Source organism: Mus caroli, chromosome 7 (genome assembly GCF_900094665.2).
Source record: "Mus caroli chromosome 7, CAROLI_EIJ_v1.1, whole genome shotgun sequence".
Classification (NCBI taxonomy): Eukaryota; Metazoa; Chordata; class Mammalia; order Rodentia; family Muridae; genus Mus; species Mus caroli.
In genome coordinates, this window is record NC_034576.1 from 46,596,406 (window position 1) to 46,609,670 (window position 13,265).

The 13,265-nt window shown below is 50.7% G+C and overlaps 1 protein-coding gene across 5 annotated transcripts in view; it reads right to left on the reverse strand.

Annotated features, from left to right (window-relative positions):
- The window catches only part of Myh14 (myosin heavy chain 14), a 67,301-nt gene that overhangs the window by 49,181 nt on the left and 4,855 nt on the right, over positions 1-13,265 (reverse strand). For 4 of the 5 annotated variants that reach the window (XM_021166764.2, XM_021166765.2, XM_029479395.1 and 1 more), the window contains 8 exons: positions 11,977-12,372; positions 7,829-7,985; positions 5,113-5,140; positions 4,834-4,936; positions 4,317-4,340; positions 2,495-2,587; positions 2,092-2,155; positions 826-924 (listed from right to left, as the gene is read on the reverse strand). In XM_021166764.2, the coding sequence (XP_021022423.1) occupies positions 826-924; positions 2,092-2,155; positions 2,495-2,587; positions 4,317-4,340; positions 4,834-4,936; positions 5,113-5,140; positions 7,829-7,985; positions 11,977-12,369 (961 nt within the window). In that variant the 5' untranslated portion in view covers positions 12,370-12,372. The remainder of the gene's footprint in view (positions 1-825; positions 925-2,091; positions 2,156-2,494; positions 2,588-4,316; positions 4,341-4,833; positions 4,937-5,112; positions 5,141-7,828; positions 7,986-11,976; positions 12,373-13,265) is intronic. The other variant, XM_029479397.1, reaches the window with a different exon arrangement.

Consider the following 13,265-nt stretch of genomic DNA (forward strand, 5'->3'; position numbering starts at 1 on the left):
AAAAAAAAAAAAAACAAAAACAAAAACAAACAAACAACAACAAAACCCAAAAAACTGTGGACAGAAGGCAGAGGAATAAGGAGCTACAAAGTCAGACACGGTGGCTCGCTTGCTATTATTCTAGCACTTAGGAGACTGAGGTAGGGGGTGCTGGGAGTTCCAGACTAGCCTGGGCTACATAGCGAGCTCTTGTCTCAAAAAGAGAGGAGGGCTAGAGATATGGCTCAACAGATGAGAACACTGACTGCTCTTCCAGAGGCCCTGAGTTCAATTCCAGCAACCACATGATGGCTCACAACCATCTGTAATGGGATCGAATGCCCTGTTCTGATGTGTCTGAAGACAACAATAGTATTCACATAAATAAAATAAATAAATCTTAAAAAAAAAAAAAAAAAAGAGGAGACAAGAGAGGGCACAACCTCTGGCATAGCCTCTGAGCCGGCAGGAACCGCAACAGAAGGCAGCTTGCAGGCGCAACAGCACACAGTAAGGTCAACTGGAAGCATGGAATTGCGAGAGGCCACAACAAGGCAGAGCCACTATAGGGCCAGGAGGAACAGGGGTGCAGGAACGGAGCAGATGCCGCAGGCAGGAGCAAAAGCCAGAAGGCAGCTGGAAGCAGAGGGTAGAAAGCAGGGCTTGGGACACGACAGGAGCCCAGAGCTGCGCAGCTCCGCTACTGCGCTGTTCCCACACATCATAGGGATGGCAGGACTGGACACAACGATTCTGTTCTGGGGATGGTGAGGGTGTGGAGAGTGGGAGATCTTATGTTTCTCGACCACCCCAGGACAAAGCAGGCTGGGAAAGAGTGACACTAACCTTTTAGCTGCTCCCCAGCGCCCCCTAGCAGCTGGTAGAAGATATGGAAGCTGCATTCATCCTTGGCCTGTCTTATGGCCCGGGACTTCTCCAACAGATCTGGTGGGGGAGGCAGGTCAAGGAGCCTGCTGCCTGAAGTCTAAGTATTTGGAATTGCAGATCAGCCTAGACTACATAATGAATTCCAGACCAGCATCTCAAAGATTAGTTAATTAATTAATTAAATTAAATTAAAATAACGTGGAGCTGGAGGGATGGATCAGCAGTTAAGAGCAGACTTGTGTGGGTGTGTTTGTTTGTTTGTTGTTGACGTTGCTTTACAGTTTTCTGAGACGGGGTTTCTCTGTGTATCTTTGGCTGTCCTGGAACTCACTCTGTGTACCAGGCTGGTATTGAACTCAGAGATCCGCCTGCCTCTGCCTCCAAGTGCTGGGATCAAAGGCGTGCGCCACAGGCTGTTCTTAATCAAAGGACCAGGGTTCCATCCCCAGCATCCATGATATGACTCACAACAATGTGTAACTCTGTCACAGGACATCAAATGCCCTTTTCTGGCCTCTGCCAGCACCAAGGATGTGGTACGCAGACCAAAGCACACGCAAAACAACGGAGTAAGGTACATCTAATTCAATGGGAGATTGCAATAAGGCTCAGTGGGTAAAGGCACTTGCCACTAAACCTGAAGATCTGAGTTCAGTTCCCAGGACCCACAAGGAGAGCCCTCTCCTCAGCCCTCAGCCTCTCATTTTGTTTGGTATTTTGAGAGAGGGTCTTGAGTGCCGGGATGACAGGTATGCCTCACTGTGTGCTGCTTCAGTGTGGTACCTACCATTCCAGGAGGAGATTGTGACCCAATAAGCAGTGGGGTTGCCTCACCCTGATAACACTGAGCCCTGAAGCTCTGCCTAGATTTCCTAGGGGACTTTCCCCTGCAAGTTCCCATGTTGTTGTTTAGACAGTTAAACATACCCTCTATAACCTCACTAAGAAAAAATTCTGGACGCTCACCTGGCTTTCCCGGACCCATCCCCTCCTGTCTCTCCCTGGACTCTACTATGCCCTCACTCCATAAAGCACAGCCAAGAGTCTGACCACGGGCTGAACAGGACATCAGAAACGCGTGAATTCGAAGGTCCACACAGGCCTGCCCTCACAAGGCTGCTCGGTTCCCAGCCGAGCAGCACCACGGGGCATCTTTGCAGGGTGAAGGTTCAGGGCTACCCTCCTTGGCTGCTACCCATTCCTCCCAGGTTCCTCAGAGGATACAGGTCTCGATGTTTGCTCCCACGATGTAGCCAGCAATATCAAAGTTGATACGGATGAATTTGCCCTGTAGCAAAAATGGTGCAAGGTTTAAGTCGTGCAAGGGGTCTCCCCAAATCCAGACCTCCTCCTACCCCAAGCTCACACCAGCAGTGCGTCCCAAGCAGGGACTCTGCAGGAAATCCGGGTCCAGACAACTTGGCTGAGCCACCAGCAGCTAGGTTGTAGGACCTCCTCCCTTAGACTCGGGGTTCAGACCCCAGCCTCCTTTCTCAGACCCAGAGCTCCTCCACAGACCTCCTCTCTCAAACCCTAGGGGTCCAGACCCCTGTCTCTTCCCTTCTTCCCTACCCCCAAATCGGGCCCCAGCCTCCCAGACTGACAGATGCACAGCCCCCATACTCACAAATCGGGAAGAGTTGTCGTTCTTCACCGTCTTGGCATTGCCAAAGGCCTCTAGGATGGGGTTGGCTTGAAGAAGCTGACGCTCTAGCTCCCCCTGCAGGGCATGGGAGACGGTGCATCAGTGAGAAAGGGAGAATCCCTCATGGGGCCAGGGCGTCGGGCTGGCCTTCTCTGGGTGGGGCCTTTTGTATCAATCAGGGTGGAGGAGTCTTGCCTGCCATGTGTATAGTGAGGGGAACAGAGAAAATTCTTGGAGATTTACTGTTGAGTGCACATAAAACAACCAAACAAAGGGGAAAAATGTTGCAGAACCAGTCGTGTTCCCATTAATACGAAACAAAGCAGGTTAGAAACTACAGCACAACCTGGTTATTTCTACAAACATACACGGTAGTCAGCATAGGGAGAGAGGTCTGGAAGGGTGCACATCAAACTGTCAGCCACGAATACGTTGCTGCGGTTCACAGATCCCTATCGTCACTTGTGGAAACGAGTTTGGAGAATAATATGTATTTCACTACTCATAGAAAATGCTTCAAACACTCTGGTGCACAGTGGACACTCAATAACTGGTAGTTTTGTGCTGTGAGGGCAGTTCCTTATTCTGAGCTTACTTCTAGCTCCTTTGGTTTCAGAGCCAGGCACACAGTAGGTGTTCAATAAATGTGCTGAATGTGTTTTTCTCAGTCTACACCAGTTAGTGGCTTTGTCAAAAGAACAAAAAACAAACAAACACAGCCCCACATGGTGGCTCACACCTGTAATCCCAGCATTTGGGAACACGAAGAAGGTAGGAAAGTTGATATAAGTTCAAGACCAGCATGTGCTATAGAGCAAATTTTGGGCCAGCCTGGGCTATAAAATAAGATCCTATTCCAGAAAAAAAAAAGACAAACAAAAAAGATGATGTGCAAAGTAAGGGTCCTGTGGCCTGGTCCTGTGAAAGCTTGTTTCTCCAGCCCTCCTGGGAGGAGTGGCTTGGGTGTCTGGGTTACCGTGTGATGGTATCTGTGGCCTCTCTCTGTACATATGGCAGGCAGTACAGACCCAGGCTGCATAGAGTAGGACTGGAGTGTGCACACAGTATAGCTTCTCTGCCAGTAAGGACCTAGTTGCATTGACACAGTAGGGCTTCCATGAGCAATAGAGGGGGCATGGCTCTGTGCAGACAGTAGGACTGCACTAAAAGCAACATGGAGTCTGGACATGTGCACATAGTGGGGTCACATTGAGTGGTGGCAGAGACCCTTGCTTTGTGCGCATGAATACTGGGGGGAGGGGAGCAATTACAGGCACATAGTAGGACTGTACTAAGTGACAGCATGGGGTCTAGGCCTGTGAATACAGTAGAGCTGGTATAATGAGAGGGGGCTTGGCCACATGTACTGCATTAAATGCCAGTATGAGGCCTGAACATGAGCACAGCAGCAGGCTTGGAACAAACAATGTGGGAGAGCCATCTTTGTAGACAGGGAGACCCAAGTAAATAGCAGTACAGGGCCCAGGGACATACACATGCCAGGGCTGCCAGGAAGGGCAGGGTACATATGGTTGTCTGTACATAAGGGACTTTCTATGACTTGTTGAACACAGTGGGGCTGATGGCAACAGTAGACAACCTTGACTTCATGCACATAGTCTGTCTGAGCTAGAGGGCCATGTGGTCCTAACAGGTGCATAGCAGAACTGTCAGCAATGGCTTGGTGGGTGCCTGTGGGGCGGGTATGCCATTCTCGGACACTGTCTCCTGGATGGCTATGGGCTGGTGGCCCCAAGTGACCCTGGGTGACACTAGGGTGGCAAGGGGATTTCCTGCTACTCACATAAGACATGGTGCTGACGGAGGCCTGAGGACGTCACAGGACAGGACACACGAACCAGGACACGGCACATGGAACATGGACAGACATGCAGGTGAACTGGAGGCCTTAGGGTAGAGCTGGGGACAAGGGGCTAGGGAGCATGCGGCAGGGAAACCTCGCAAATTATGTGCCAGGCTTAAGTCTCACTGTACCACCTCCTTCTGCCCCCATCAGGACTCACCCACCATGACTGGGGCTTCCTGTAAGTGTGAGTATTGTTGGTAACCACTTCCTGAGGGCTCAGAGGCTAGGGGTACCTCTACCACCCCCCTAACCTGGACACGGTCACCTAATATCAGGCCTCAAAATGAAGCATGCACTATGTGCCAAAGCACCATTCTCAAATGAGCACACAGTAGGTGTCCAGGTAACACGGGAAGACATAGGGCCCTGCACCAACTGTGAATGTGGAGTGCAGCCCGAAATAAAAGATGCTACTGGTGACATGTCTGGAGTGTCCCAAGGCCGTGTGGCTTACAGGGACACCAGGCTCCTTCCTGCCCTTTGGAGATGAGGCCACATGGGCCAGGTACTGGATGACCTTCTTGGTGTTCTCCGTCTTCCCGGCGCCAGACTCTCCCCTGTGGAGGGAGGAAGGGGAGGTAGGGTGGGCGGGAGACCAGGCAGCCCCTGCCCCACACAGTTAGGTAGAGCCATGCCCGCTGGCACCCTGCCAGTTTACCCAATTCCACACCCACTGGTACAGAGTCACATTCGATGGGCGCCTTTGCCCCTGGAGCCCTTGAGGACCACTCACGTGCAGAGAATGGATTGATCCTCACGATCTGTCGGGGACAGAAGGGAACGACATGTTACCTAGAGAATCTAGAAGTTTCCTGACCCTGTTGCATCTCACAATCTTTCCAGAACCATAAAGAAAGGTCAGCATTGCTATGCACAACCCTCCTGGGTTCAAATCCCTCCCCACTAAACCTCCCTGAGTGACCCTACAGACGCAGCCGTCCCTCTCTGAACCTTTATTTCCTCATCAGTAGAGACGAGGAACCCAAATTACACAGATGCGATTCATCTACCAACTCCAATTTGAGCCCCTACTGTGCACCACCTACTGTGCACCACCTCAAGCTAAGCATCACAGGCTCAAGAATTGGAAAGTGAGCTGTGAGCTGGACAGTGGCGGCGCACACCTTTAATCCCAGCACTTGGGAGGCAGAGGCAGGCGGATCTCTGAGTTTGAGTCCAGCCTGGTCTACAGAGCGAGTTCTAGGACAGTCAGGGCTACGCAGAGAAACCCTGGCTTGAAAAAAAATTGGAAAGTGAGGTCCGGGACCCTAGAAGCTTAGCTTAGACTATTCTGCATACACTCTGGGCATAGTGTCACCATCTCACTATATACTCTGACCACCTACTAAGTGCTAGGTCCTATTATCAGCATAGAAAAGAACACTGAATCAGGGCTAAGGCGGTGACTAGAAGATGAGGAGCCTCCAGTGCTTCTCAAAGGAAGCGTCATTTAGGGCACAGATCTGGAAATCCTTCGGCCACACAAGAGTTGGCTTCGGTGTGGTTCCAGAGTAAGCGTCCATGTTTGTGTGTCACATGGACCTTATTAGTGAATCTTATACACAATCTATATTTTCATGGGTGAAGGCTCTGTGGACAGATGAGGGTGAGGGTGCAGGTTCTATGCACAGATGTCAGGTTATAGACGACACAAGGGCATCCACCTAACTTGCCATGACGTACCCTGTGACACGTGTCAGGTCTGAACCAGCCCTGTGAGCCAGTCTCCTCTCGTGTGACTCTGACCCAGTCTCTGAGTTGCTTTGCACCTCCATTTACCTATCCAAACAATGGGTTCAGCACAGCTCCTTGTCTAACAAGGCTGTAGTCAGAGTCTGGAAATGTTTAAAACACATTCAATATGGGCTAGAGAGATGGCTCAGTAGTTAAGAACACTGGCTGCTATTGCAGAGGACACAGGTTCAATTCCCAGCACCCACACAATAGCTCATAACTCTAGTTCCGGGGGGGTCCAATGTCCTCTTCTGGCCTTCGCAGGCATCGGGCATATAACTGATGCATAGACACACATGCAGGAAAAACGCCCGTTTCCAAAAAGATGAAATATATAACCCGTTTAAAAAAAAAAAAAGCAAGATTGAGATGGCTCAGTGGGTAAAGGCAGCTGCTACCAAGCTCGATGGCCTACAACCTACATGATACTGACGTGGTTCATACAACCCCCCACAGGCCCTCGCCTAGCATGTACAAAACCCTAGACTCCGCTCTCAGTACCACACCAGGTATTGTCCACACCTATCATACCAGCTCTCAGGAGATCAAGGCAGGAGAATCTGGGGTTCAAAGTCATCCTCAAATACATAGGTGTTAGGGGCCAGCCTGGGCTACATGAGGCCATCTCAAAAATACTAACGTCCAACACAATACTCAGCACAGAGTGAATACGGGAAGCAGTGTCCAGGACCCTGGGTTCAAGTCCTACCTTAGCACCTACCCTTCCGTGTGGCCATGGACAGTAACTGTCCTGCCTCAGTTTCCCCATCTGGAAATGAGTGCTAATGAAAGAAACTACACCACAGGACTATGATGAGGTTAAATAATGTAGCCAAGACTGCTATCCTAGAGACTTCTATACCTTGACAGAAACGGACTGACCCTGACTGACCCAGTGGACACTCAGTGGCATCACCGGTGGACCTACAGACAATGCCTCACAATGACAACTGAAGAGAGACTTCTGGAGACTGAGCCTCAGGGGACTGATCACAAGACAGAGCACATTCAGGGGCCTTCACACCAAAGGCAAGGCGGCTTGCCTTGGACTAATCAGAAATTAGCAACAGAAAGACAGGGCGAGGGGTCTGGGAGACACAAAGCTGATCAAGTGCTACCGATCCTGAGGACCTGAGTTCAAGCCCCAGCACCCACACAAAAGGCTGAGCCTGGTGAGGCACACCTGTAATTCCCCTGCTGTGGAGGCAGAGACAGGTGGATTGCAGGGGCTCAATGGCCAGCTAGTCCAGCCTATCTGGCCACTCCAGGCCAGTGGGTAACCTAGGAAGGACACCTGAGTTCAGTTCCTAGCACCCACATCAGGTGGCTCACAACTGCCAGGGGATCTGATGCCCTCTTCTGATTCCCATGGGCACTGCGCTCACATGCACACACGCCCCACCACCACCACCACCATTCACATACACATATACATCATTTTGAAAAAATAACTAAAAACAAAAAAACCAAGGAAGGAGTGAGATCACATAACCCGACCCATTATTACTCGTGACCCTACCCGAGTGTCGACTGCAAGCAGATGCGCATGTTACACAGTTGCTGACTCTGGAAAACCTCTACAGAAGGCCTCCATGGTAAGAACTGGATCCTCACCCACGTTCCAGTGTATTAAGTCATTACTCAAGCCTAGCCCTGGCTCCCAGCAGCACCCAGTGCCCACCCCAGTCCTCCTACAAGGCTGACCATATACTCACCCTGAAGCATGCTGCGGTACGCGCCCTCTGTCACAGCATACACGTGAGGTGGCACCTCGTGGCGCTTCTTGCCCCGGTACATTTCAACAATGGCCTCCGTGTAGATGGGCAGCTGCTTGTATGGGTTAATGACCACACAGAAGAGGCCAGAGTAGGTCTATGGCAGGCAAGAGGGGAGAGTGTGTCAGGTGGCTGCCCTCAGTGAGAACAGAGCTGCGGTGTTCAATGGGGTGCAAACTCCCAGAGGAAACCTGTATATGGCATATGGCATACCTACACCCTGACAACATAAAGCTACTTTGTTCTCTTGGTGTTTTGTTTATTTTGGTTTATAAAAGGTCTTCCTATGTGGCCTTGGTTGGACTGAAACTTACAGGAATCCTCTTACCTCTGCCTCCCCAGGGCTGAGATTGTGGGTGTCACTAGGCCTGCAAGCATGTCTGTGTACTACATGCATATGGTACCCACAGAGGCCAGAGGAAAGCACTGGCTCTCCCGGCTGGAGTCACAGATGGCTGTGAGCTGCCGTGTGGGAGGTGGAAGATGGTGCTCTTTGCTGCTAAGCCATCTCTGTGGGCCTGTTTGTTGGTGTTTGTTTGAGGCAAGTCTTGACATTGCAACAATCCTCCTGCCTCCATCTCCCACGTGATAGGATCATGGGCATGAGCCATTCTGCCCAGCATGAATGTCACCAACACCGTAAGCCGGGGAGGCAACAGTGTGTGCCTGTAACCCCATCATTCAGGAAGCTGAAACAGGAGGACTGCTGTGAGTTCTAGGCCAGCCCGAGCTACAGACTCAGAGCTCATCTTACAAAAGCAGAAGGTGGAGACATAGCTCAATCAGCAGAGCGTTTGCCTGGCACACACAAACCGCTGGGCTCCATCCCTCGTGCCCCATGTGCCAGGCACACATCATCCCAGCGCCCAGGAGGTGGAGCCAGAAATATCAGGCCATCTGACTACATATGGAGTTTGAGACTAGCCTGGGTTATGTGAAACCCTGTAGGCCTGTTTTCTCAAAAAACAAAGAAGTAAACAAACAAGAGATGAAGAAGTCAGATATGGCAGGACTGCCTATCATCCCTGCACTCTGGAGGCCAAAGCAGGAGGGTTTTTGTCAGCCTGAGATTCTGCTGAACTCACAAGGGTGTCAAGATCAACAGGAAACACTCACCGTCCACAGAGGTGGATAGATAGCCAAGAACTAGTTAGCCCTTTAGCTAAGTCAGCCCAACTAATGCACTGGGGACAGCCAGCTGAAGGAGCTAGAAAGCTCAACTCATGGCCACAGCTGCTTATTAAAGCCAGTCAGCCAATTGCAGGCTCTCTAGTGGGTACCTGCTTTCCCCTCCCACCTGGCTGCAGGAGGGTGTAGCCACCAGGCTGCCTGGTATTACCTCCTCATAGAGGGGGCGGGGCAGCTGGCCACAAGCGGGAGAACCGGTCAGCCTAGTATCTGTCTCCCTAGTCTCCCAGGCTGCTCCCACTGGGCTCTCAGAGGTCTCAGGGTGGGGCGGCTGGACCACATTCCCTGGGAGGGTATCTCATGGCCGCTGGCGCCAGAGCCCACTCCCCATGCCAGCCCCTCTGGCCAGACACAGCTTGGGTAACACCCAGGATGGAAACTCTAGCTGGCCAACAGGGCCAGGAAAAAAGGGAAGCGGCCACAGTTCCTAGAGGGTCCCTGGAAGGGTCTGGAAGGGCTGTCTAGCCCAGAAGGCTCTGGAGACAGGCCTACTCCTCCCTGCACCCCACACCCCACGCACAGTTTGAGGACATTCCCTTGTCTGGCTTCCTCTGGAAGAGGTAGAGAGCCTGCCTCATTACAAAGGCTCAGGGATTAAGAGAATGAACAGGAGCCAGCCAAGGTGGCCCCACCTCCCTCTCCAAACAGCAGGCTGGGATGCTCGAGTTACAGTCCCACCTAGGAGCCAAAGCTGCTGGGCTTTAACTGTCTAGGGTTGGAAGCCCAGAGGCTGAGGTTTCCCAGCCATGGGCAACTTCCAGGAAGGACTGGCCCCCTTAAAGACTCAGTGACAACCAGGGCTGATAAGCATAGGCCTACCAACATAGCTTCTCTGGAGACTGAGGCAGGAGGATCAGAAGGCTACCAAAGGCAAACCAGTGGGAACCTGTCTCAAAATAAAAAGAGATCTAAAGATGTGGATTAGTGGTTAGAGCCCCTGCCTGAGGCAACCCTCTTCCCTCTGCCTCTATAGTCCCACTGAAGGGACCAATTCCTTATTAAGTCAAGGTCCCTAGGGACCTCAGCTTCCACTGTTCTCCCTGACATCACTTAGCCAGGCAGTGAACACACACCATGCACTGGACATCAGACAGGAACTGAGCCTGAATCTTAGTACTACCAATTTCCTACTGGTCGACCCGAGCAAGTAGTCTCTCTAGGAATCACTGTCTCCATCAATGGGGACAAGAATTATGCTTCCCACCTGACACGGCTGGTGTTGATGTGGCACGTTAATGTGGCTTACTGGGCACTCATCACTGCTCAGATTCTACAACATCATGCATGTTTGCGCAATAGTATTATCAGCTTCTGTTAGGCCAAGCTGAGGGGAAAAGGAGAGATTGGTCCCCACCGCAGAGCCTGTGTACACGGCTGGGGAAGGGGAGGCAAGAACTCAGAACTGAGCCTAGCAGCAGACACTATGGTATGATTATGGTCATTATCAGGGCTGGATGGGCTTCCATAGATTCCTCAGTGGCTCGGGCCCTGGGCCCGGGTCACTTAATATTCTAGAATGTCGGGTGACATCAATAGTCCCCAGTCAAGAAGCCAGCCAAGAACTCAACAATGGCACTCAGAACAGGGCCCAGTACAACATAAGTACTTAATAAATATTTACCAGTCATTCTAAGGGTTTTTTTCACTATGGCTATAACATTCTTTGTTAAACTCTATAATCCTGTTTGCTCTCTCTCAGATGGAGTTAATCACACCTTGGCTTTCCACGAGACACACCCTGCAAGCTTATTTAAAAGAAAAGTGAGAGAGAAGAAAAACACCCCAAAAACCTATGTTCATGTCACACCCACCATCATCCCAAAGCTCCATGTTGGTGGTAGTGGTCTGAAGCAGCGAGCAGACATTCTAGAGACCTCCCCCAAATGATCCTAACAAGAAGCCAGGATGTGGAACCATATCTGGTGTAAAACAACTTCCTGTACACCACCTATGTGCTATGGCAGACATCAAAAATGGATCACAGAGCTTGGCAGACCACCTTAATCAACTGGACATCATCAATCTCATCACACTATTTTGTTTTATTCTGTTGTTTTGAAATAGTATATCACTCCATAACCCAACTAGCCTCCAAGTCAAGATTCTTCTGCCAGGAGGCAGTGAGATGGCTCAACTGGTAAAGATGTTTGCCCCCAAGCCTGATGACCCGAGTCTGAACCTTAGGACACATGTGGTTAGACAAATAGAACCAATACAGCAAGTTGTACTCTGACCTCATACCCCCACTCCCAAATAAATAAACGTTGTCATTTTTTTAAAGATCCTCCCCTCTTCTCCATGCCTGGTTAAATAATGGTTTTTATTTTCCTTTCTTTCTCTTGATTTTTGGTAAAATGGGGTTAATAATGACCACTGCCTTGCTGAACAGAATTAGATGAACTAATGGGATTCATAAAGGCTTAGTATTCATTAATTTTCATTCTTTATAACTATAAAATAACAAAGGTACCCTCATATCGGACACCCCAGTCAGGAGGAAGCAGGCTCCAGTCATTCAATAAGATATAAGTTGGGCCAGTCTTAAGGTTGCTACTCTGAGGGATAAGGGCAGCAGGAGCCCAAGTCAGAGGCCAGCTGTGGTTACCAGGGAGATCCCATCTCAACTGCAAACAAAAAAACCAAACACCCCAGAAAGTGGGCTGGGGAAGTCGCTCAGTAAGGAACTGCCTAGAATCCCCCAGTGAAGAGCTGGGGGCGTGGCCCAGTGTTAGAGCATCTGTCTAACTCCGCCTCCTGCCCCATTCCATAAAAAATAAAGCATCGTAAGTTTTCACTAGTTGGAGGACAGTCACCGGACGTGAGGCAGATACTCTAGACCACGCCCTGCCAATCCAGGTCAGGTTGGTGACACCTGGCACCCCACCCGGAACGTCACTCACATAAATGAGCCCGGAGTAGTAGCGTTCTCGCAGGTTGTGCAGGACCGAGGCCTCGTTGAGGCAGGTGAGCTCAGCCATATCTTCTGCTTTGCTGAACTTGGGTGGGTTCATGCGCTGGATCTGGTCCCTGGGCAGCCGCAGGCGGCGCCCACTCTCCGCCAGCTCCACTTCTGCCTCCTCTTCCCCTTCATCCCGCAGGGCTGCTGCCTCGAACCCATGCAGTTCCGAGGGCACCCACACCATGCGCCGGGCTGTCCACTCCACCTGGGGCCCTCCAGGGCCACCTACGTTTGGCGTCCGGGGCGCGAAGAGGAACGATTGGGCTGCCTCAGGCACCGGGCCTGGCCTGGAGGCTACCTTCCTCCCAGACACGGACATGGTCGCTGCAGCCATGGTCTGTGGGAACAGAGTGGACACATTAATTGGGACTGTCCCCTCTCCAATTTCTTTGTTTTGGTCATACTGGGGCTTAAACCCCTCCTGCATGCTTGAGAAGCACTGTACCCCTGAGGCACATTCCTAGACTTTTTTTATTTTTTAATTTTTTTTTTTTTTTTTTTTGGTTTTTCTCGACAAGATGTAGCCCTGGCTTTCCTGGAACTTGCTCTTTAGACCAGGCTGGCCTTGATCTCAGAGATCAAGTGCCTCCCGAGTGCTGATATTAAAGGTGCATGCATGCCACCACTGACCTTCAACTTTTTATTTTAAAACAAGGTCTTGCTAAGTTGATTCGGGATGGCCTTGAACTTACAACCCACCCTGCCCACAGCCTTAGAGTAGATGGGATGATAAGGCTGTGCCAACTGGCCCAGCTTTACTTTAAAAAAAAAAAAAAGGCATTTCAACCAGGTGTGGTGGTGGCAGAGGCCTTAAATCCTAGTACTCAAGAGGCAAAGGTAGGCAGATTACTGAGTTCAAGGCCAGCTTGGTGGACAGAGTGAGTTCCAGGACAGCCAGAGTCACACAGAGAAACCCTGTGTCCAAAACAAAACAAACAAATAAATAAACACATTAATTAATTTAAAAAATCACTTATTATGGGGCTGGAGAGAGGTCGCAGCAGTAGAAAGCATATATTGCACTTTCCGAGAACCTGAGTTTTGTTCCCAGCACCTGTATCCAGGTTCACCACTGCCTGTAGCTCCAGCTCCTAGATACCCTGTGCTTCCACAGGCACCTGCACTTACACACACACACACCACACACACACACACATCACACACACACACACACCACACACACATCACACACACACCACACACACACCACACACACACACCACACCATAC